The 25,798-nt window shown below is 45.4% G+C and overlaps 1 protein-coding gene across 1 annotated transcript in view; it reads left to right on the top strand.

Moving 5' to 3' along the window:
* Positions 1 to 25,798, top strand: part of LOC140210888 (copine-9-like) — a 562,459-nt gene that overhangs the window by 78,700 nt on the left and 457,961 nt on the right. The window contains exon 3 of the mRNA XM_072280144.1: positions 22,372 to 22,418. Within this exon, the coding sequence (XP_072136245.1) occupies positions 22,372 to 22,418 (47 nt within the window). The remainder of the gene's footprint in view (positions 1 to 22,371; positions 22,419 to 25,798) is intronic.

Raw genomic sequence — 25,798 nt, 5'->3', positions numbered from 1 at the left:
AGGTGGAGGAAAGGGAATGAAGCAAGAAGCTGGGAGGGGATAGGTGGAAGATGTAAAGGTCTGAAGAAGAAGGAACCTGATAGGAGAGAACAGTGAAGCATGGGAGAAAGAGAAGGAGCAGGGGCACCAGCAGGAGGTGTTTGGCAGGTGAGAAGAAGAGAAAGGATAAGCAGGGAGCTAGAAAGGAGATGAAAAGCGAGTAGGGAGAGACAGGCAAATTACCAGAAGTTAGAGAAATTGATATTCGTGCCGTCAGGTTGGAGACTACAAAGATGGAATATGAGGTGTTGCACTTCCAACATGGGTGTGGCCTCTTTGTAACTGTGGCGGAGGCCATAGAATGACACGCCTTTAGTATTTTTCCTTAATTTTTCTTTAAAGTGTTTCATTCTGCATGGACGACAGTCTTAAAATTCATATGGTGGTTGCTTGTAAACCAGTTCTTGAATGTTTTCTATTCTCTCATACATTTTCATCCTCATTATTTATGCTTCCAAGAAGGTTGAACAGAGGCAGGCTTGGATATTGGTATGTGTATGTGAAACATTGGTATTAGTACGTATTTTTTCCTGGCATTTAAGCAGGTGAACCATTGCAGAAAAGGCGTTGTTTATATTTCAGCATTAAGGACAAAGTGGGAGGGCCAGGTTTGCAACATAATTTGAATTCTATAGTTGTACCCTGGAGAGCATTCTGACAGGCTGCATTACTGTCTGGTATGGAGGGGCTGCTGTACAGGACCGAAACAAACTGCAGAGGATTGTAAATTAGTCGGCTCCATCTTGGGTACTAGCCTACAAAGTACTCTGGACATCTTCAAGGAGCAGTGTCTCAGAAAGGCAGTGTTCATTATTAAGGATATCCAGCACCCAGAGCATGCCTTTCTCTCATTGTTACCTGGAGGCACACACTCAGTGATTCAGGAACAGCTTCTTCCCCTCTGCCATCCGATTCCTAAATGGACATTGAACCCCTGGACACTACCTCACTTTTTTAGTATATATTATTTCTGTTTTTGCATGATTTTTAATCTATTCAGTGTGTGTATATTTTAGTTGATCTACTTATTATTATTTTATGTTTTTCTTCTATATTGTGTATTGCATTGAACTGCTGTTGCTAATTTAACAAATTTCATGACACATGCTGGTGATAACAAACCTGATTCCGGTCATTTCACAAAATATTTGTCATTTTTTCATTTCCCTTTTTGATCTTATTTATTTTTAATTTCAATTGCTCCTTCACTACCTTTCTTTTCACTCCTCACTATGCACTAGTACCTGTCCAGTAAGATGCCCAGATTGAGCTTTATTTGTTTGTTTGTTTGTCTGTTTGCCTATTTATTTAGAGATACAGTGCAGAGTAGACCCTTCTGGTCCTCAGAGCCATGCCACCCAGCAAGCCCCAATTTAACCCTAGCCTAATCATAGGACAATTTACAGTGACCAATTAACCTGTATGTCTTTGGACTTTGAACATCCCAGTTGAAGCAGAGATATCACAAAGATCTATCTGCAAATGATCTTCTTTGACCCTGCACTGGAAGTGTCACATTTGCTTTGGCAGACATGAATGGCTCAACCTGGCTTTGACAGAAAATAAGTGCTGGCAGAAGTTTCAATTCTTGGGGAAAGCTTAGCCAGAAGATCTATTGATGTCATGAAAATTCATGAATGTTTGACTAGATCAGTTGTTAGATGGTCTTGGAAGCATCCCAAGCACAGTAGGGCATGCTTTCAGTGACACTGCATGCGACAAAGTATGCTGGGATGAGCAAGAACTAAACGAGCGTGATATATTACACTAGGAATCACGTTTGAAGGCCCTGTCACATCTGCATGGCAGTGACCAAAGAGATCCATTTATACGAGGTCAGATTTAGCCGAGTGCGGTCAGATTTAGAATCTGTGATGCTTTCCTGCAAAGAAATTTGGATTATCATTTAATATAAGTGCTAGTTCTTGTAATGACAGTAAAAAATTATAATGAGGTAAACAGCAGGGATTTGTGAAAAGAGACACTGAGGTAACATTTAAGGTCAAACACCCTTCATCAGAACAAGCTGAAATGTGGCAGTTCAAATGTGGCTAGCGCGACACCATTACAGCTCAGAACATTGGAGTTCGAGTTGAATCCTGGTGTCCTCTGTAAGGAGTTCGTGTGTCCTCCCCATGGAATACATAGGTTTTCTCCAGGTGCTCCAGTTTCCTCCCACAGTCCAATTGGTCATTGCCATTTGACCCGTGTTTAGGCTAGGGTTAAATCAAGAGTTACTTAGTGTCACGGCTTGATTTGTTGGATGGGTCTATTCCACAGTGTATCTCTAAATAAATAAAATAAGATAAATGTAAAAGCACCTTCAGATCTTTTTCTGTGGAATCAAGAAGAGCCTTTCTCCCACTCACTCTTGCATCCCTCATTAATGCTGGCAAACACATATATGAGAAGGATCTATTCCTCACATGTTCAAAGATCAAGGATAATTTGCTTCCACACCAGTTTTGGGGTTCTGATGGAATGAGTCCAACTGACAGACACTTCCAAAGAACCATTGGCAGGTAACTGAAGAAGTTGAAGTTCTTGTAAAAGCTGGCATACTGTGATGTAAAGATCAGCATGATGACAATTTTAGAAACCAATTTTAGAAGCCAATATGAGAGTAAACCAGTAAGTAAAAAACTTACATTAGTTAAGAGTTTCTATATTTGTTTGAAAAGAATGGAAGTAGCAAAAAGTATAGTTGGTCTAATTAAAGATAACACTGAGACACTAATGAGGAAATGAGAGTGATTTAGAGCAAACAGTTTATCATCTGCCAGATGCATAATGGGGAGAGGAAGCAACTTAAAATGGTGAGATGTCAAGAGAAAAAGGATAAGGCAACTAATGGTATAAAGGCCACAAGTCCCCTAGACCTGATGGTCTGCATTTTAAAAGGTGATTAGAAATAATTAATGTATTGGTCGTTATCACTCAAGACTCCCTACAATCTGATTGTCCCTTTGTATTGGAAATGCACAAATATAGTATGTTTGCTTAAGAAAGAAGCGAAAGAGGAAATGAAAGTTATTGGCCAGTTAACTGATCTTGTGTCATTATTAAGCAAATGGTAGTGAGAGAGGTAAAATATTACAATAAAATTAGGTAGAGCCAGGTTTATTATCATTGCCTTATACGACGTGAAATGTAGCAGCAGAAAAGTGCAATGACATAAAATTACTGTAAATGACAAAATAATGCATAAAAAGAAATAACATTCAGAAATCTGATGGTGGAGGGGAAGAAGCAGCTTCTAAATGGTTGAGTGTGTGTCTTTAGGCTCCTGTACCTCCTCCCTGCTAGTAGTAATGGGAAGAGGCCATGTTCTGGATGGTGATTGTATAGGATCAGTGGTAGGGATCCTCAAAAATGCTTCCAGCCCTTTGTTTACCATGCTCTTGGTAAATGTCAAAAATGGTGGGGGGGGGGCAGTGGTTGTGGAGGGTGGTCTTCTGGTGATCCTCTGTAGGGTCTTGTGGTCTGATGCCGTGCTGCTTCCATATCACACAATGATGCAGCCAGACAAGACACACTCGATGGTGCCCCTGTAGAAAGTTGTTAGGGAGCCTTGCACAACTCAGTCTCCTCAGGAAGTATAGACACTTCTCTGTCTTCTTGACTAGCGAGGAGATGTTCTGGTTAGATTGTCTGTTATGTGCACACGAAGGAACTTTGTGCTCTTCACTCTCTGCTTGGCAGAGCCATTAATGTGCAATGGAGAGTGGTCAGCCCGCACTTTCCTGAAATCCACAAGCATCTCTTCTGTCTTGTCCACATTGAGACTCAGGCTGTTGTTCTTGCACCATTTGATAAGCTTCTCCACCTCCTCTCTGTATGCTGACGGCATTATTGCTGACGAGGCCAAAAGCTGTAGTATGTTTGAGTCGGATCTAGCAGTGTAGTCATCAGCCAGTAGCACAAACAGCAGTGGACAGAGCTCATGGGTCCTGGGGAGCATCAGTGCTTAGTGTGATGGAGCTTCAGACATTACTACTAACTTAGACTGAGGACTTCCTATCAAAAAATTCAGAGGTGTTGTTGAGTGCCAACGAGGACAGTTCACCTACCAGCCTCTGAGGGATGTTCATATTAAATGGTGAGCTGAAGCCAAGGAACAACATCTTGGCATGTAAGTCACGTGGGACAGGCGGACTGCAAAGCCGAGGCTATGGCATCATTTGTGGAGTAGTTTAAGCAGAAGGAAAACTGGAAAGGATCTAATGTCGCTGGAAGGTGGGATTTTACATGCTCCATTACCCGCTGCTCAAAGCACTTCACGATTGTGCCACTGGGCAATAATCATTTCTGCCAGTTACCATCATGCTCTTGGGCACTGGTATGATGGTGGCTGCCCTGAAGCCTGCAGGGACAGTGGACAGTTTCAAACAGGTATTAAAGATGTCCATTAGGACCTATTAGCTGGGTTGTACCGTCCCTCAGTAGTTGACCAGTACATTGTCTGGCTCCTCTGTTTCGTGTGTGTTTACCCTGGCTAGGGACTCCTCACATCAGGCTAGACAAGGTGCCTGTTCCTCATGGAGAGAGGAGGCTTTCCTCATTGTCACATCATTCAATGCATCACATTGTGCATTCAGCGTATCTGGAAGGGAGGGGTCACTGTCGTTGACGTGCAGGGTGCTTTGTACACCCTGCCACATGCACCTCATGTTTCTGGTGTCACAAAGGCGTCTGTGAATTTTCTGTGAGACGTTACACTTTGTATTCCTGATGGCATGGGAGAGCATGACTCTTGCTGACCTTAGATTTGTCCTGTCCCCCCATCTGAAGGCAGCATCTTGATCCCTAAACAGTTCACAAATCCCTGCAGTCAGCCATGGTTTCTGATTTGCTCTAGCAGTATATTATTTAACCATGCTATCATCCTCAATGCATTTTCCTGTGTAACCAGCCACCACCCATTCATCAATGTTGATGTGATGATCATTGGCAGCCGCCTCCCTGAATATGCTCCTGTCCCATGCTTCCAAAGCAGTCCTGCAGCACCTTCTGGCCAGGGTCCTGATCTCCCTGTTATCCGGTTTGACTCACTCAGTCAGTGTCCTGTATGCAGGGATGCATAAATAGATATGCGGTCTGACTATCCAAGGTGAAAGCAGAGGCAGTCCTGTAGACTCCACAAACATTAGTATAGACCAGGTCGAATATACTCTCTCCTCTGGCTGTGATGTTGACATACTGACAGAACTTTTGCGGGACTGTTTTTGAGTTGACATTTTTGAAGTCATCAGCAATAATGAAGACACCATTGGGATGAATGGCTGCGCGGTTGCAGGTGCTGCCGTAGAGCTCTTGCAGCACCTCCCACCATTAGCGCAGGGGGGATGTAAACAGAAATAATCACAATGGCAGAGAACTTCCTTGGTAAGTCGAAGAGCCTGCACTTCACCATTAAAAACTCCATCTGTGGTGAACAGTGGGCCATTACTACTGATGCGCTTAGACACCAGTTCTTATTGATGTCGCCACATTGACTTCCTCTGTGGGTCTTGCTGGAGGTCACAGCATTTCTGTCTGCCCAAAAGGAGAATAGGAGTGGAGTCCTGGAGCCATGTTTCTGTTAGGATGAGTGTAAAGCAGTCCCTCATCTCCCACTGGTTCAGACGCAGATGCAGGTAATCCAACTTACTTCGTGGTGATCAGATATTAGAGAGTAGAATTGATGGGAATGTGCACCTGCAGGGACCCACTTTAAGTCTCGCTCAAATACTTGCACACTTCTGCATCCTCGCGCACCGCTGCTGGTGGTTGCTTCCCAGAATATCTGTAGCAGGCCACAGTGGGGAGCAAGGCCCCACTCCATGTGTTAGTCCATAACAGCACAGCACCCTCATTACCCTGCTCACTTACGAGGGTGCCTTGCATATTTTAGTGTTCTGTTTGATCAACAGTGTTCTTTGATCACAGAAAAGATGAACAGGTGACGAAATTTCACCATTTATTAGAGCCAGAGAGGCCACTGCTGTAACTAACATGTTGGATGAAGGGGAAATATAGATAGAGCATATTTAGATTTCCAAAAGGCATGTAAAAAGGTGGTGTGGCGACCCACTTTTTAGTACACTTGAACCGGCTCACAAAACAGTGCGCGCCGGCAAAGAGGCCAGCCCCAAAAAGGACGCCAGGCTATCTTCACCAGCGGGGGAAAACCCCCGCGTGGAAAGGGCCTGCGAATATGCATTCCCCACAGCAGTCCCACCCAGGGAGGGCAGGAACGGGAAGGCTTTAAAGGAGGCTGCGAAGTTTGAATAAATCTCTTTTATCGCAACTCCAACTCACCGACTACGTGTCGTTATTCTACCGCTGTGTGTGTAGCACACCGCTACAGTGGCATGTAAAATGCTTTAGATGAGGAATCGTAGCATTGAGACTTGTATCTTAGAATGAATGGACCTTGGTGTAATTGTGTATGGCATAATCTGTCTCGATGGCACGCAAAATAAAATCTTTTCCCTGTTTCTCAGCATATGTGACAATGATAAACCAATATCAATAGCTAATTAATGGAAAATAGTCAAAGTAAAAGAGCCAATTTTTGGTTGTCAGGCTGCATCTTGAACAGAAGCAGAGGAATCATTACTGGGATCTCAACCATCTACAATTTATATTATTGGCTTGGATGAAAGGATCGTAATGTGTTATAGCCAAATGTACTGATGATACAAAGTGTAAGCAAGTTGTATGGGGAATATAAAGTATCTGCTAAGGGATATGGATTGGCTAAGCGAATGAATAAAATTTAAAAGATGGATTATAATCGGTAGAAATGTGAGGTTATCCACTTTGGTAGGAAGAACAGAAAATTAAAATATTATTTGAATGTAAAGTGTACACAGAATAGTCATATGCCAAAGGATTTGGTTATCTTTCTGAAAATGTACTGGTCCCCACTGAGAACCCATCTACAACACCGGAGATCAGTGGTCAGGTTTCTACCTTTAGAAAGCCTAGACTTATGATAGAATCAGAATCGGTTTGTTATCAGTGACAGCTGTCATGGAATTTGTTGTTTTTCAGCTGCAGCACAGTGCAAAACTTAAAATATACAATAAAATTATAGTAAGAAATACATAAAATTTTAAGCAATGCAAGAAGAGCAAAAAAAAAATGGTGAGGTGATTTTCATGGGAATGCAGCAAAGGTTCAGTGGATTTATTTCTGAGATGGAGTGTAATGTCCTGAGACGAGATGAGAACTATGTGGTACTATACTTTTCGAAGTTTGATAGAATGAGAGGTGACCTTATTGAAACATCAAATTATTAGGAAACTGGACAGGGTCAATGCAAGACCAGTGCTTCCCTTGACTGGGAAATCTAGGATTGAAAGCCAGGATCTCAAATAAGAGATTTGCTTCTTATGACTGAGATGAGAAGAAACATCAACTGCAAGAGGGTGACGAGGCTTTGAATTTTTCCACTGAGGAATGCCATAGAGGCTCAGTCACTTAATCAAAAAAAAAGAGATTAAAAGGTTTTTAGATACCAGAAGAATAAAGAGGTAAAGGATTAATGAAAGAAATGGTATTCAGATTAAAGATCAGTCATGATATTATTAGATGGTGAAGCACCCACAAGGACTCAAATTATCCTTCTAAATTGGCTTCTATTTCTTATGTTCCCATATTTTCTCATAAGTAATAGGGAATATAAACCTACTCATCTTCTATCCCTTCACTGGACAACTCTGCCGTTCCAGAATTTATCTGAATGAACTATCCATTTCAGGATTATCCTTCAAGTGATAACCCTCAAATTTAGTTTGTTATACCCTTTAGGAGCACAGCCAGTGCTGTCCAAGAAGGTTCAGGTTCAAGTTCAAATTCCATTTATTATCATTCAACTGGACACGTACATTATACTGTTGAATCAAACAACGTGCTTGTGGAACATAGTGCAGTATCTGTAACTTACACAGTACATGTAACTCATACACGTAACACATAAAGTAATATTACCATAAAAACTTAATGAATAATAAGGTGCATATACAGTACGATGCAACTTTAAAAGTAAAACAGTATAATGCTACTGGCGCTTCATGCATGATGAGAACTGGATGGTTCAGTAGTCTTACAGCCTGGGACAAGAAACTGTTTCTCATCCTAAAAGTTCTTGTCCTAATGCTATGGCACTTCCTTCCTGACGGTAGGGAGTCAAAGAGACTGTTGGACAGATGGGAGGGATCTTTGACAATCCTATGGGCCCTACATAAACAGCGCTTCTGAGAAATATCTCTAATGGGTGGAAGAGAAACCCCGATGATCTTCTCAGCAGTCCTCACAATTCTTTGTAGATATTTGCAGGGGTTAGGTTTGGGTAGGAAATGAACACAGAAAAGTAGTGTGCTGATAGAAGATCAATCATGGTCTTATTGAATGATGCAGCAGGGAAGAGGGGCTGAATGATCTACCATCAATTTCTTCTCTCCTTGCGTTTGTTGCATTAGCTTAGCTAACAGAACATTAGCCTAGAGATGCAGGAAATAGGTAGAAAGCTAAATGACATCTTGGCCATCATTGCAAGAGAAGAGGAGTACAAAAGTATGATGTTGTAGCGGTGTGCTACACACAATGCTAGAATAACCACACGGAGTCGGTGAGTTAGAGTTGCGATGAAAGAGATTTATTCAGACTTCGCGGCCTGCTTTAAAGCCTTCCCGTTCCCACCCTCCCTGGGCGGGACTGCTGTGGGGAATGCATATTCCCAGACCCTTTCCGTGCACGGGATTTTCCCCCTGCTGGTGAAGATGGCCTGGCACCCTTTTTGGGGCCGGCCCTCTGCCTGCGCGCGCTGTTGTGAGCCAGTTCGTGGGTGCCAGAAAGTGGGTCGCCACATAACCCCCCACCCCCCCCCAGAACCGGCGATACACCCCCTCCCCCAATGTCCACAGTCTGGATCGGCGTCTGTTTGGGAGGTCTGCCCCTGCGCCGCGGTGCCTGAGCCTGGACCGGCTGCGCCAAGTCCACATGGGCCGGTTTGAGTCGGTCCACCGTGAAAACCACCTCTTTCCCCCCAATGTCCAGAACGTACGTGGACCCGTTGTTCCTGATCACCTTAAACGGCCCCTCGTAGGGCCGCTATAGCGGTGCCCGGTGTCCGCCCCGTCGTACAAAAAGAAACTTACAGTTCTGCAGGTCTTTGGGTACGCAGGTCGGGCTCTGTCCGTGCTGTGAAGTGGGGATGGGGGCCAGGTTACCGAGCCTCTCCCGTAGTCTGTCCAGGACTGCTGTGGGTTCTTCCTCTTGCCCCCTTGGGGCTGGTATGAACTCTCCTGGGACTACCAGGGGTGCGCTGTACACCAACCCGGGCGACGAGGTGTGCAGATCCTCTTTGGACGCCGTGCGGATTCCGAGCAGGACCTAGGGAAGTTCGTCCACCCAGGTAGGCCCCTCCAGGCGGGCCGTGAGAGCCGATTTCAGGTGACGGTGGAAGCGCTCCACTAGTCCGTTCGACTGTGGGTGGTAGGCAGTTGTGTGGTGTAGCTGCGATCCTAAAAGGTTGGCCATAGCCGACCACAGGCTGGAGGTGAACTGGGCGCCCCTGTCGGAGGTAATGTGGGCCGGTACCCCGAAGCGGGCTACCCAGGTTGCGATCAGTGCTCGGGCGCAGGATTCGAAGGTGGTGTCGGTGAGCGGGACCGCCTCTGGCCATCTGGTGAACCGGTCTATCATAGTTAGGAGGTACCACGCTCCTCGTGACACTGGCAGGGGCCCCACGATATCCACATGAATGTGGTCGAACCTCCGGCGGGTGGGTTCGAACTGCTGCGGCGGAGCCTTGGTGTGCCGCCGCACCTTGGCCGTTTGGCACTGCATGCACGTTTTGGTCCATTCACTGACCTGTTTACGCAGTCCATGCCACACGAACCTGTTGGCGACCAGCCGGACGGTTGTCCTGATGGAGGGGTGCACTAAGTTGTGAATGGATTTGAAAACTCGCCGCCGCCAGGCTGCTGGGACGACGGGGCAGGGTTGGCCGGTAGCTACGTCACATAGTATGGTCCCCTCACTTGGGCCTGTGGGGAGGTCTTGGAGCTGCAAACCGGGGACTGCAGTTCTGTAACTGGGGATCTCAGCGTCTGCCTGCTGTGCCTCTGCCAGCACTGCATAGTCCACCCCCTGGGACAGGGCCTGTATGGTCGTCTGGAAAGTGCGTCCGCCACGATGTTGTCCTTTCCCGAGACATGCCGGATGTCCGTCGTGTACTCGAAGATGTAGGACAGATGTCGCTGCTGGCGGGACGACCAGGGGTCGGACACGTTCATGAACGCAAAGGTAAGCGGTTTGTGGTCCGTGAACGCGGTGAAGGGCCTACCTTCTAAGAAGTACCTGAAATGCCGGATTGCCAGGTATAGTGCCAATAGCTCCTGGTCGAAAGCACTGTATTTGAGTTCGGGTGGTCGTAGGTGTTTGCTGAAGAACGCCAGGGGTTGCCAGCGGCCCTCGATGAATTGTTCCAGCACTCCCCCGACTGCTGTGTTGGATGCGTCCACCGTGAGGGCAGTAGGAACATCCGTTCTGGGGTGCACTAGCATCGCGGCGTTTGCCAAGGCTTCTTTGGTTTTAACGAAAGCGGCTGCGGCCTCTTCGTCCCAGGTAATGTCCTTGCCCTTACCCGACATTAGAGCGAACAGGGGTCGCATGGTTCGGGCTGCTGAGGGGAGGAAACGGTGGTAGAAATTCACCATACCCACAAATTCCTGCAGGCCTTTGATTGTGTTGGGTCGGGGGAAGTTGCGGACCACATCTACCTTGGCGGGCAGCGGGGTTGCCCTGTCTTTAGTAATCCTGTGGCCCAGGAAGTCGATGGTGTCGAGTCCGAACTGGCATTTGGCTGGGTTGATTGTAAGGCCGAATTCGCTCAGGCGGGAGTAGAGCTGGCGGAGGTGGGACAGATGCTCCTGCCGACTACTGCTGGCTATGAGGATGTCGTCCAAGTAGATGAATGCAAAGTCCAGGTCGCATCCCACCGCGTCCATTAGCCGCTGGAAAGTCTGTGCGGCATTCTTTAGACCAAACGGCAATTGGAGGAATTCGAAAAGTCCGAACGGGGTGATAAGTGCTGTTTTGGGGATGTCGTCCGGATGTACAGGGATTTGATGGTATCCCCGGACGAGGTCTACCTTGGAAAAGATCCTTGCGCCGTGTAGGTTTGCTGCGAAGTCTTGAATGTGCGGCACAGGGTAGCGGTCTGGCGTTGTAGCCTCGTTCAGTCTGCGGTGGTCACCGCATGGTCTCCAGCCCCCCCGTTGTCTTGGGCACCATGTGAAGTGGGGAGGCCCATGGGCTGTCGGACCGTCGTATGATCCCCAATTCCTCCATCTTCTTGAACTCCTCCTTCGCCAGTCGGAGCTAGTCCGGGGGAAGCCTTCGAGCACGGGCGTGGAGGGGTGGTCCCTGGGTCGGGATGTGGTGCTGTACTCCGTGTCTGGGCATGGCTGCCGTGAACTGCGGTGTCAGTACTGATGGGAAATCCGCCAGGACCCTGGTGAATTCGTTGTCGGACAGCGTGATGGAGTCCAGGTGTGAGGCTGGCAACTGTGCTTCACCCAGGGAGAACGTTTGAAAAGTCTTGGCGTGGACTAATCGCTTCCCTTGCAGGTCGACCAGCAGGCTGTGGGCTCGCAGAAAATCTGCACCCGGGAGTGGTTGGGCCACGGCGGCCAGTGTGAAGTCCCACGTGAACCAGCTGGAGCTGAACTGTAGCCGCACTGTGCGGGTGCCGTAGGTTCGTATTGTGCTGCCATTTGCAGCCCTCAGGGTGGGTCCCGGTTCTCTGTTGTGGGTGTCGTAACTCGTTGGAGGTTAAACGCTGATCTCCGCTTTGGTGTCGACCAAAAAGCGGCGCCCCTACTGCTTGTCCCAGACATACAGGAGGCTGTCCTGATGACCAGCCGCCGTAGCCGTCAGCAGCGGCTAGGCCTTGGTGTTTCCCGGGAATTTGCAGAGTGGTCTACAGCGGCGGGCCTCTGTGCCCCACCGCTGGTAGTAGAAGCACCATTGTTCGTTGGGCTCCTCACTCCCGTCGCCGGGTTTTGTAGGCTCTGCTGCCGGGCCTGGTCTGGTCTGTCGTTGGGCACGCGGCTTGGTGATCTGTGCGACGGATGCCCCTCTCTCTTTCCTGGCATTCCACAGCACATCTGCCCGGGCCGCCACCTCCCGGGGGTTGCTGAAATCTGCGTCGGACAGCAGCAGGCATATGTCCTCAGGCAGTTGCTCTAGGAACGCCTGCTCAAACATGAGGCAGGGTTTGTGTCCTTCAGCCAGGGTCAGCATCTCATTCATTAATGCTGATGGCGGCCTGTCTCCCAAACCATCCAGGTGCATTAAGCGGCGTGCTTGTTCACGCCGTGAGAGTCCGAAAGTCCTTATGAGCAGGGCTTCGAATGCTGTGTATTTGCCGTCCTCCGGGGGCGACTGTATAAACTCCTCAACTTGTGCAGCAGTCTCCTGGTCGAGTGAGCTCGGCACGTAGTAGTAGCGAGTGGACTCCGAGGTTATCTGCCGAACGTGGAATTGTGCTTCTGCTTGTTCGAACCATAATTGGGGTTGCAGCGTCCAGAAGCTTGGCAGTTTTAACGAAACTGCGTGAACAGATGCAGCATCGGTCATCTCTGGCCCAAATATCGTTTGGGCTGTCGGGGTCACCAAATGTAGCGGTGTGCTACACACAGTGCTAGAATAACCACATGGAGTCGGTGAGTTAGAGTTGTGATGAAAGAGCTTTATTCAAACTTCGCGGCCTGCTTTAAAGCCTTCTCGTTCCCGCCCTCCCTGGGGCGGGACTGCTGTGGGGAATGCATATTCCCAGACCCTTTCTGCGTGCGGGATTTTCCCCCTGCTGGTGAAGATGGCCTGGCGCCCTTTTTGGGGCCGGCCCTCTGCCTGCGCACGCTGTTGTGAGCCGGTTCGTGGGTGCCAGAAAGTGGGTCGCCACGATGTCTTGTTACAGTTGTACAGGGTGCTAATGAAACCATAGCGAGAGTATTGTGTACAGCTTGGTAATCTTATTCAAGGAGGGATACACTTGATAACTACATTAATAATGTGGAATAGTGGGCTTTCTCATGAGGAAGAATTGAGCAGGTTGGATCTATACTCATTGGAGTTTTGAAGAATAATATTGAAACATATGATAATCTGAGTGGAAATAAAGATTCACTGCTGGTGTTATATATCCGCAATAAAACTAGAAAATGCTCGAAACACTCAGCAGGTCAGGCCACAAAGAAACAGAGAGAACTTTTCAGTTATAAGTCCCTTTGTCAGAACTGGGAAAGCAAAAAGAGCAAGTTAGCTGCACATCATAGAGAAGGTGAGGGAGAACGGACAGGATAAAGGAAATATGACTGGTATGGTGTGATGGGGGTCACCACGGCGAATAATCTATTGATATTCTGAGTGATTTGGGAATGTTTATACTGAGACGATATTTCCTTTCTACGGGGTAATTTTGAACCAGAGTACACGTTAGTTTTTTTAGAATTAGTGATCCCATTTAAAATGAAGATTAGGAGATTTTCATTTTCTCTCAAAGCATCATGAATCTTCAGAATTCTCTGCCCAAGAGAGTCACTGAGGATACTCAAGTTTGAGGGAGACAGTATTTTGGTCTACAATCAACGGTTTTGAGGAATATCAGGAAAGTGACATTAAAGTAAAGGTCAGGTCAACTAAGATCTTATTGAGTAGTGGAGAAGGTTTAATATGTGATAGGATCTAAACTTTTTTCTCATATCCTTAAACACTTGCACTACACTCAGAAAGGCAGCATCCATCATTATGGACCCTACCCCCCAGGACATGTCCTCTTCTCATTGCTCCCATCAAGAAGGAGGTGAAGGAGCCTCAGGACATACAGTCAATGTTTCAGGAAAAGCTGCTTCTCCTCTGCCATCACACTTATGAATGGACAATGAATCCATAAACACCATCTCAGCATTTTTCCCACTCTCTTTGCACTACTTATTTACTTTATCTCATATAGACTTCTTATTGTAATTTATAATTATTATTATGTATGGCAATGTACTTCTGCTGCAAAACAACAAATTTTGTGACATATGCCAGTGATATTAAGCCCGATTCTGAGAATTTGATTGCAATCGAGATCTAAGTCAATTGGAAAATAATGATGGAAATTCCACAATTGTTGCAAGTACTAAACAAATTGGCTTGTTACAAAACGTCTTCAGAAATCACCCATTATGAAAAGGTCAAGAAGAAACTAAAACTGCACAATTGTTTAGCCATGTCTTTAGGTGTTTCCCCCTGACAGGTCACATTGCAAAATGCAAAAGGCGGTGAGTGAAATCCAATATCAAAATCTCAGTATCATCATAAAGAAGAGATTTAGTCACATTTATATTCCACTCCTGCAGTTCAGGAATAATTATTGACTTTTGTGCTTGGCTCTTAGCCTTCCCTGTTGGAAAAACACGCAGGAGATTTGAATACACGCTGCACCTGTTTATCAACACATTTAATATTCAAAATCACTTGCAGAATACTACATATTTCAGCTTCTAGCAGGGAAAGCTCCCACCTAAAAGGTGGAGTTTCTAAATGAGTCCACATGTAAGGTATTTCATAAAACATAGAACAGTACAGGCCTGTACGGGCCTTCCAGCCCACAATGTTGTCCTAACCTATATAAACCTACTCCAAAGTCAATCTAATCCTTCTCTCCTATACTGTCTATAACCCTCCATACTTTTTTTTACATCCACCTGCCTATCTAAAAGTACCTTAAGTGTTTTCATTACAGTATATCAGCCTCTATGATCACCCCTGGCATTGCATTCCAGGCACCAATTATTGTCTTTGACATCTCCAGCAAACTTTTCACCATTCGCTGTAAAAGGATAACCTGTGGTATTGGTGCTGCTGTACACTTTATCTATGCCTCTCCTAATCTTATACGTTGCCTCTCATTCTCCATTGCTCCAAAGAGAAGAGCCCTAGCCTGCTAAACCTGTCTTCATAAGATGTTCTCTAATCCAGGCTGCATCCTGGTAAATCTCCTCTGCCCCCTCGCTAAAGCTTCCACATCCTTCCTACAATGAGGTGCCCGTAAATGAAGACAATACTGTTAGTGTGGTCGAGCCGGGATTTTATAGAGCTATAACATTGTCCTGCAGCTTTTGAACACAATCCCTGACCAGCACACCGTACACCTTCTTAACCACCTGATCTACTTGCATGGCAACTTTGAGGGACCTTGGCCTTAAGTTCCCTCTTTTCCTCCACACTTTCATTGTCGTTACTCCTCCTTTTCTTGACACAACTGCAGAGGAGCTACCAATTCCAAATAAGTAAGTTATTTTACTGCTGCAGCCCCTATTGAGTGGGAGAATAAAGTTGGATTGTTGTGGGATAAACAGTGGGCAATAAATAGATGCTGGCCTGGAGCAAAGCCAATTAGAACGTATTAAAGGTCAGACACACGGCCTACAGCCAATGACACTGGAATGCAATATTTGAATTGGTAAGGAATACAGACTCTTCAAGTGTGCTGGTGGTGGTAACTCAGTAGGACACCAACTATCACAGATGTGTGGTGTCCCACGGACACATGGAGATTCGAAAAGGGACTTATGAGGAACACGTGGCTAGCAGTAGAAACTCCTTTTCAACTGGTATTACATTCTCTTTTCTTTGACTGTTCATGGAAAGTCAAGAAAACTTAGTTGTGCCCACAAGTATTGGCTGTGTAAGTTCACATGCTCTTCTGTTGAGACAATGAAAGTACTTGTCGGTAAATACAGATTCTCTCTGTGCCTAACTGATCATTATTACAAGGGGTGATAACCTGGAGATTTATTGTGCATGGAAGTTGTCCCGGAGCCACATTTCTGCAATAGCAAGCCTACAGCAGTTTTCATCTCACGCAAGGGCAGATGCAGACAAATACAATCCTCTTTGTCATTCACTGAGTGAACACTGGAGGGCAGCACCAAACACAATACAGTACGGAATCCAGCGGCACACAGCCAATTTCAGCATCTTCTTCCCTAGTGACCCTAAGGCACGAAGATCTCACCTGAGCAATAATCGAGGCAACGCATCTCCCCAGTCGTCGATCTCACCAATGAGACAGTGAACTGGACTTGCCATATTCTACGTTACCAATGCCCAACAGGGTCTTGTGACCACAACAAAAACATCCAAGACAATCACCAGCGTCCACTGGTCCACACCCTGTGTGCTGCCTCTGACATCTTCTTCCCTAGGTAGCTGAAGCAGGCTACTACTTGGTGCACAAGAGATCCAGCTCCATCGCTGTCGAGCAACACACCAGTAGGATAGACCTATAGTGCTTGATATTCTTAATATCTGGCAGCATCTTATGATCATGAAAAAGATGCAAAGAAAGAATAATTATACCTTTGTTTGGACGCAGAGAGGTGGCTGCATCTGAGCATTTTGCCATCTTCCCGGAAAGGCCCTGTACATTGCTGTAATGCTCTATGTTCAACCTGCCAGCCAATCAACCACTCTGAAATTCACTCAGTCCAGTCTGGTCACATTTACTCTTTTGGAAGTGGCCTGAGCAAAGGCAGCATCACAGAAGTATACATGCATGAGTAGACATGTTAGGCAATGGAGAATAGTCAAAACTATGTTACAAAATGGAGAACTAATTGGGATTTAACCACATTCTGTATTCTCAGAGACAGAACTGACAAGGTGGCTCTCTGTTTTCAAACTGGGGCAGTTTCGTCTGAATACATGAAGTCACTGAATACCTCACGTGGTCTGTACACATCAGCTGAGCGGTGAAAAAGGCACACCAGCGCCTCTTTCACCTCAGACGGTTGAGGAAGTTTGGTATAGGCCCCCAAATCCTAAGAACTTTCTACAGGGGCACAATTGAGAGCATCCTGACTGGCTGCATCACTGCCTGGTATGGGAACTGTACCTCCCTTAATCACAGGACTCTGCAGAGAGTGGTGCGGACAGCCCAGCGCATCTGTAGTTGTGAACTTCCCATGACATTTACATTCTGGACATTTACAAAGACAGGTGTGTAAAAAGGGCCCAAAGGATCATTGGGGACCTGAGTCACCCCAACCAGAATCTATTCCAGCTGCTACCATTCGGGAAACGGTACCGCAGCATAAAAATCAGGATCAACAGGCTCCAGGACAGCTTCTTCCACCAGGCCATCTGACTGATTAACTCACGTTGATTTGAGTGTATTCTATGTTACATTGACTGTTTTATTTATTATAAATTACTATGATTGCACATTACACATTTAGACAGAGACGTAACGTAAATATATTTACTCCCCATGTATGTGAAGTATGCAAGAAATGAAGTCAATTCAATACTAGAGCCATAGTTATGGCTTAGGATGAGAGAACGGGGTGGAGACTCACGAGGCTGCAGATTCTGGAATCTGGAGCACCAACAAGAAGCGTTGGATTCCAGCATCTGTTGTCTCCTACACCAAGGTAAAGTGGAGAGTCTTAGCGGACCAAGCAGCATCTGTGGAGGGAAATGGCTATTTGATGCTCTTGACCATGCTCTTCATCAAGATGGGGAGATAGAGGGGAGATAACCAGTATATAGAGATGAGGGGAAGGAGCAGAATAAGAGTTGGCAAGTGATCGGTGGATCCAGGTGAGAGGGATGCTAAACGGATGGAGGAGGAGCAATAGAGGTTAGAGGTGACAGATGCAGGTGCCAAAGGACTGTCAATGATGGAATCTGATAGGAAAGTAAGGTGATACGTGGAATCAAAGAAGGGAGGTCGGGAGGATAGATGGGAACAGTAGAAAGAGGGGACCTGTAATGAGATCTTCCTGTTTGTGCAGGGAACCAGAAACCATCGGTCTTTGAGGTTCTCAGGGCAGCTGAATTGCTTAAATGTTGTTTAAAGAGAGTTGATAATCGTTTAGATTTCCTTGTGTTTTTTCTCCATTGACTTGTTCTTTGTAGTGTGCTCTCCTGGTGCTTTCTGTTTAAACCTGTTTAAGTTTATTTTGATAGGCTCAGGATTCCATGTTACTTGTTCCATTTTTAACACCATTCTCCCCTTTCTCAATATCTCTATCTCCCTCTCTTGTGACAAACTGTCAACCGTAAGCTTTTGTAAACCTTTGAATTCCTATGGTTACTATGACTATACCTTTGCCCACCTTGTCTCCTGTAAAAATGCTATTCTGTTTTCTCAGTTCCTTCATCTTTGCCACATCTGTTCCCAGGATGAGGCTTTCCTTTCCAGAACAAAAGAGGTGTCCTCCTCCGTCAAAGAACAGGGATTCTCATCCTCCACCATTGACGCTGCCCTCACCAGCACCTTCATTTTCTGAATATGCCCATGCTCACCCCATCATCCTGCTACTTTAACAGTGATAGAGTTCCTTTTGTCCTTACCTACCACCCCATGAGCCTCCCCATCCAACAGATTATCCTCTGCAACCCCTGCCATGAAAGGATACTTCCACCAAACATGTCTTTACCTCCCACCCTCTCTCCAATTTCCATGCAGATAGCCTAAGTGCAACACCTGCCCATTAACCTCCTCCCTCCTCTCTATTCAGGACCCCAGACAGTCCTTGCAGTTGAGGCAACACACCACCTGCGAATCTGCTGGGGTTGTCTATTAAGTCCAGTGCTCCCGATCTGGCTTCCTCTACACTGGTGAGATCCATTGTAAATTGGGGGACGGCTTTGTCACACACCTCCACTCCACCTGCCAAAATCGAAGCTTCCTGGTGATCAAACATTTTAATTCTGATTCTATTCCAGTTCTGACATGTCATTCCATGGCCTCCTCTTTTGCCAAGATGAGGCCACCCTCTGGGTGGAGGACAACATTTTGTATTCCTTCTGCATAGCCTCTGACCGGATGGAATAAACATTGACATTGCCTTCTGGTAATAAAAAATCTTCCCTTCCTTTCCCATCCCTTCCATTCTCCACTCTATCCTCTTATCTTTCCTCATCTACCTATCACCTTACCTGGGTTCCCTCCTCCTTCCCTATCTTCTATTGTGCACTCTCCTCTCCAATCCAATTCCTTATTCTCCAGCCCTTTACTTTCTCTACCACCTGGCTTCATCTGTCACCTTCTAGCTAGCCCCCTTCCTTTCCCCTACCATTTTATTGTGGTGTCTTCCGCTTCCTTTCCAGTCCTGAAGAAGGGTCTTGGCCCAAAACGTTGACAGTTTATTCGTTTCCATAGATGTTGAGTTCCTTCAGTATTTTGTGTGTCTTGCCATCTTACTCATATTACCTTAATGGATGCCTGAGTCACGCTAATCGTGCGGTCCTAGTTTTGAGAATGTTATGTCTCATGGTGTCGCTCATCTAAGCCACCGATGTCCTGTTGGAATTATTACGAATAAACTTTGGTCACTGTCTCTACGTCAGCACTTACCTCCATTCATGGGGTTGGATGAACTAGGAAACTATCTCATACAAATACTCTCCTTTATTCAGCAAAACCTGCAGTTTCTCCCCACTGGTAATAACAATAAGCCTTTGAGCTTCTAATGGTGGTAGGTCCTCACCTACCACCCCACCAGCCTCCGGATCCAACATATTATTCTCCGTAACTTCCGTCACCTCCAACGGGATCACACCACTAAGCACATCTTCCCCCACCCCCCTGCTTTCCGCAGGGATCGCTCCCTACGCGACTCCCTTGTCCATTCGTCCCCCCCATCCCTCCCCACTGATCTCCCTCCTGGCACTTATCCTTGTAAGCAGAACAAGTGCTACACATGCCCTTACACTTCCTCCCTCACCGCCATTCAGGGCCCCAGACAGTCCTTCCAGGTGAGGCAACACTTCACTTGTGAGTCAGCTGGGGTGATATACTGTGTCCGGTGCTCCCAATGTGGCCTTCTATATATTGGTGAGACCCGATGCAGACTGGGAGACCGCTTTGCTGAACACCTACGCTCTGTCTGCCAGAGAAAGCAGGATCTCCCAGTGGCCACACATTTTAATTCCACATCCCATTCCCATTCTGACATGTCTATCCACGGCCTCCTCTACTGTAAAGATGAAGCCACACTCAGGTTAGAGGAACAACACCTTATATTCCGTCTGGGTAGCCTCCAACCTGATGGCATGAACATTGACTTCTCTAATTTCCGCTAATGCCTCACCTCCCCCTTGTACCCCATCTGTTATTTATTTTTATACACACATTCTTTCTCTCACTCTCCTTTTTCTCCCTTTGTCCCTCTGACTATACCCCTTGCCCATCTCTGGGTTTCCCCCCACCTTGTCTTTCTCCCTGGGCCTCCTGTCCCATGATCCTCTCATATCCCCTTTTTCAATCACCTGTCCAGCTCTTGGCTCCATCCCTCCCCCTCCTGTCTTCTCCTATCATTTTGGATCTCCCCCTCCCCCTCCCACTTTCAAATCCCTTACTCACTCTTCCTTCAGTTAGTCCTGACGAAGGGTCTCGGCCTGAAACGTCGACTGTACCTCTTCCTAGAGATGCTGCCTGGCCTGCTGCATTCACCAGCAACTTTGATGTGTGGAGCTTCTAAGGGATATGGTTCTTGAATGAAATTTCACCATTTGGTTTTCCCTTGACGTACTCCGTAGGCTTTTTAAATTATTTACTCTCTGGTAAAAGAGGACACAAATCTTTTGTCCAGTCATGTCGGTAGGTATAGTTTCGAGAACAGAGGGTGGTCATTTTAAGATGAGCAGAGTAGGAATTTCTTCACACAAAGCATGGCGAATCCTGGAATTCGCCATCCCAGACGGTATTTAACAAGAAGGTAGTTAAGTTTTCAAAAGGCTCTTGAGATTCAGCACAGAAGAGGAGTTGAGACCAACATACATTCAGTGGCCACTTTATTAAGCAAGTACACCTTGATGCAAATATCTAATCAGCCAATTATGTGGCAGCACCTTAATACAGAAAAACATGCAGACATGGTCAAGAGGTTCATTTGTTGTTCAGACCAAGCATCAGAATGGAGAAGAAATATGATCCAAGTGACTTTGACTGTGAAATGTTGGTTGGTGCCAGATTGGGTGTTTTGAGTATCTCAGAAAATGCTGATCTCCTGGGATTATCACACACAGCTGTCTCTAGAGTTTACAGAGAATAGTGTGAAAAATAAATAAAGATCCAGTGAGTGACTGGAAACATGTTGTTAATGAGAGAGGTTAGAGGAGGATGGTGGTACTGGTTCAAGCTGATAGGAGCTATCAACAGGTATCTACATACAGATTAATATTTATGAGAACAGTATGTCAAGGGGAAGCGATAATTTGGAATAAAATTAATTGTTGGTATGTACTGCCGAAAGAGTCCATTAGAACTAAAAGGGAATTCTGGAGAATTATATAAACAGTAATAAAGACCTTGAAGTTAATGTGCAATATAAAATAATAGAACTTGGCAAGAACACTGGTGATGGACATGCAGAGCTTTGCAAAGCAGAAGTAGAGACTTAAGGCTGTGAAGGATTGACGAGGTCAGGGGTGTTGTTGAGAACTTGTGAGAAATTCTTCCTTATAATGATATCTCCTAGTCTGATTGGTGGGCTCGTCTCTGTTGGAAATGAATTGCATCAGTGTTTTCTTCCTTTTGACTAGTTTTTGGGGAAGATATTATATGTTTCACAGCAACCAAGATCAGATAAGTGTCCTACACTCCATCCAGAGGAAGGTTTTCAGCAGTAGTAGTGCAAATCACTCAAGTTCCCCTAGGAGGTTATTCTGATGCATGACTTTGTTTACCATGGACAGCCACCACGTGATACTTGACAAATTAGGGTCAGAGTCCAGTGGCATAGAGTGCAAGATGTCTGGGGATCTTTCACTGCTGCACCCGTTCTCCGTCACTGCCGTTGTGATGTGTCATCATCTCCTGCCTGCTCCACCACTGAGGTCTTAGTTGGATTGCTCTATGTCTGAAGCCTCCTCCTCCATCTTACCACCATGGGTGATCCCAGCTGCATATGGCATCTCTTTGGGATCTCAGGAATTCACAAGTCATTTTACCACCACAAGGTGTCGATCCTTGGAGAAGAAGTATAGGGGAAATGACATAATCGTTAAGTTCAGTAAACAGTAAATGCAAACCTTCCTCAGGAAGATCGACATCCCTGGATGTCTGTACAGCCATTAAGTGGAGAAAGGTGCGGTGTTTCATTTTGGTTGAGTGCATCAAATTGTTTCTGTTATGAGTAAGCCAAGACTCTTTATTGACTCTGTATCTAATATGTGTTCCTTTCTTCTTGTTACCATCTATAGTTGGGAAAGTTTCAGCTGAGTTTTATGTCATTCGCTGCACACTCATCGCAAACTCTTCTTCTTCTCTTGCAGTTGTTGTGCTTTACATTCAAGGGATTGGCAGCAAAGAATGGCGAGAGGTGAGCTATTATTTTATAATCTCACGTATGAGATAAAATAAATGGATTTATGGAATGCATGATATAGAATTTACAGATACATCATATCTTTGGGAAGTCTGCTGGTATTTCAGGATCTCAGAACTTTCCATTCTAGAGAAGGAAAATAACTTGTGTTGTTGCTGGCATGAAATGGTACTAGTCCCAAATAACGTTCATTAGTGAGTGAGGAAATTAATGGCCAGAAATGGAAGGTTCTGTTTTCATCAAAGAATGCTTTAGTTTCTGATTCAGAAATAGGTATTGGCAAAACGAGTTTGAATGCTTGCTGAATGAATATGATGAAGATTCAACTGGACAAGTTACTTACAGTAGTCTGTTTGTGATGACTCTGACAGTGATTGCCAGTGCTGAAGGATTAAGCAGGCTCTGGGGCGACATAGTGGTACAGCAGGTCCACCTGCACCCTCACACTTTCAGTGACCCAGGTTCAATCTAGGCTTTTGGGTGCTGTCTGTGTGGAGTTTATACATTCTGTCAGTGGATTTTCTCCCAGACCCCTAAAACATCTGATGGTAAATCACCTCTCATGTTTAAGTGAATGGTGGTAGCAGATTACAGGAGAAATATATGGGGGTCTAGATCGCCTTGTGAGCTTTTATAGATTTGATGGGTTGAATGGACCCCTTTGTCATTATTTGAAGAGTGAATGTGCAGAAGGTTAAAAGATTCAGTTTCTATTACTCTATAGTACATAGGTTTGGAAAAGAAATTAGTGTTGAAAAGAAGCAGAAAAAGAAAAGGAAACACAGAGCTGTGATCTATTAATCTGAACAGTTTGTTTGTTTGTTTATTGATTGATACAATCTGAATAGGCCCTTCTGGCCCTTTGATCCATGCTGCCCCAGCAACTCCCAAAAACTCCAATTTAACAGGATGATTTACAGTAGCCAACTAACATACCTGGTACCTGGGGCTGTGGGAGACAACTGGAGCACCCGGGGAAAATCCACACAGTCTATGAGAAGGACTTACAGAGATTCCTTCAGTCAGAGGGTGGTAAATCTGTGGAATTTGTTGCCATGAGCAGCTGTGGAGGCCATGTCACTGGGTGTATTTAAGGCAGAGATAGATAGGTTCTTGATTATCCAGGGCATCAAAGGGTATGGGGGTGAAAGCAGGGGAGTGGGGATGACTAGATGAAGTGGATCAGCCCATGATTGAATGGCGGAGCTGACTCGATGGGCCGAATGGCTTACTTCTGCTTCTATATCTTATGGTCTTATGGTCTAAGTCACTGGGATTGAAGTCCAAGCTCCGATGCCCCAAGCTGTAACAGCATTGCGCTAGCCACTATCCTATCATTGGCGCCCTTTTAGCCTGTTTGCTGGATAGAAAGAGCCCTTCTGTGTCTTCAGTTTCCTTACATCTGCTGTGGTGTTAAGGGAAAAATAAGGAAGTCAAAAGTCTAACCCCAAGAGCATTGGGGAGAAAAGAACAAAGGATGTTTGGTATTGATACTGGTTTCTTATTGTCACATGTACTGAGATAAAGTGAAAAGCTTGTCTTGAAGACTATTGATACAGATCAATTCATTACACAGTGCGTTGAACTGGGAGAGGTAAAACGGTAACCTTACAGTGTAACGTGTAGCAGCTACAGAGGAAGTATGGTGCAGCTAAACAATGAGGTGAAAGAGCAGAATGAGGCAGAAGCCAAGACTTCATCTTATCGTTCTAAGGAACCATTCAATAATCTTAAAACATTGGGTTAGAACCTGTCCTTGATCCTTCAGGCTTTTATATCTTTGGCCCAATGGGAGAGGATGTATGGGGTGGGTAGGGCCTTTGATTATGCTGGCTGCCTTGCTGAGGCTGCAATAAGTATATAAGTTGTAAGGCAGTCAAGATTTAGTGGGGTTATCCTATTATGACAGGTAAAAATTTATTAGAAAGGATTATTACTGCCATGAATTATAGTTAATCCACATCTGCAGGCATGGAAAATGCCCAAGATAATTAAAGAATGTATTGGAAAATGAAACCTGTTTTATTGGTTGACAGCTAATTAGCTGAACTGGCTGCGGGTTCTTCATGTTTGTGTGATTACCTAAAATCCAATTAAGTGTTTAGGAGAATTCAGGAGAGTATGTCAGTTTAAAAATAAAAGTATTTTTGGCAGCAGTAGATCAGTGGTGAATCTATACGTTGTGTAACAATATTTTCACTTTTTTGAGGAATGTAAAACAGATTTCTGCGGTTTCATATTTGCAGGTTTGCTACTGACTTCATCTTGATACAAAGCTTTTGAGAGACTGTATTATCATGTTAGTGGTGTTTATATAACACCTGTCACAAACGTTTGCATCCCACAGGCAATGTAGCACTTGTCAAATGCTGTAATATATGGAGACGGTGCTCCCAATTTACGCACTACAAATTCCAACAAGCAATGATAAAAGAAATGACTACAAAGTCTGATTAAGTGATTTTTGGCAGACAGATAAATATGAGGGAAGTCATAGCAGAATGGAAATCTGTCTCAGGAGGAAGATCAGGTCATATTAATGTCGCCAGCTTGTGCATTTTTCCCAGAACTCCATCCCTCACCCACCCCTCCACTGTCACTCTGCTATCTGTCCATAGAATTACCATTAGCAGATGAACCAGGTGAAATGGAGACATCGCTTTCTCCTGTATTAGGGAGAGAGAGAGAGAGAGAGCCTGTGGTATGTCGAATACCGGGTGAACAATGTACTGCAAGACTGTGTCCTTACTGTTACTTTTGCTGCACGCTTGAGTGCTCAGTTCTGGGTGCCAATGCTTTTTTTGCTGGTGGGTGGAAGGGGGACTGTGCTCACTGCCGCTTACGTGCGGTGGGGGGGGGATCTTTGGGGTTCTAACATTTAACTGTCATTCATTCTTTGGGGCACTCCTCTGTTTTCGTGGATGGTTGCGAAGAAAACGCATTTCACAATGTATATTGCATACATTTCTCTGACATTAAATGTACCTTTGAAGTATTTGAAACATCTAATAAAACATTAGGCAAAACAAAAGCCTGACCCCAGTTCTGTTCCCGGAACATTACATCTATCTCCCACACTGGTTAACTCCCAGAAATTCTTTGGGATTCTCTTGTGCTGTGCCATGTAAATGCAAGCTGTTGTCATTATTATCTCAAATTCCAAATCCATCTGGACTCCAGCACAGTTTTACCAATCTGTGACAGAACAGGAAAGGCCTATTTAACTCGTGCTACTTACTTGGCAGTGCAATCCAATTGGCCCTACTAGAATCATACAGTACAGTACTAGTTCTTTCAACCCACCTATTCATGCTGATTATGCTGCTTATCTACTCTAATCCCATTGGTATTTAGGCCTGTATCCTGCTGTACCT

This window comes from Mobula birostris, chromosome 16 (genome assembly GCF_030028105.1).
Source record: "Mobula birostris isolate sMobBir1 chromosome 16, sMobBir1.hap1, whole genome shotgun sequence".
NCBI lineage: Eukaryota > Metazoa > Chordata > Chondrichthyes > Myliobatiformes > Myliobatidae > Mobula > Mobula birostris.
The sequence above is the reverse complement of the archived record's forward strand: the minus strand, read 5'-3'. Positions and strand labels throughout refer to the sequence as shown.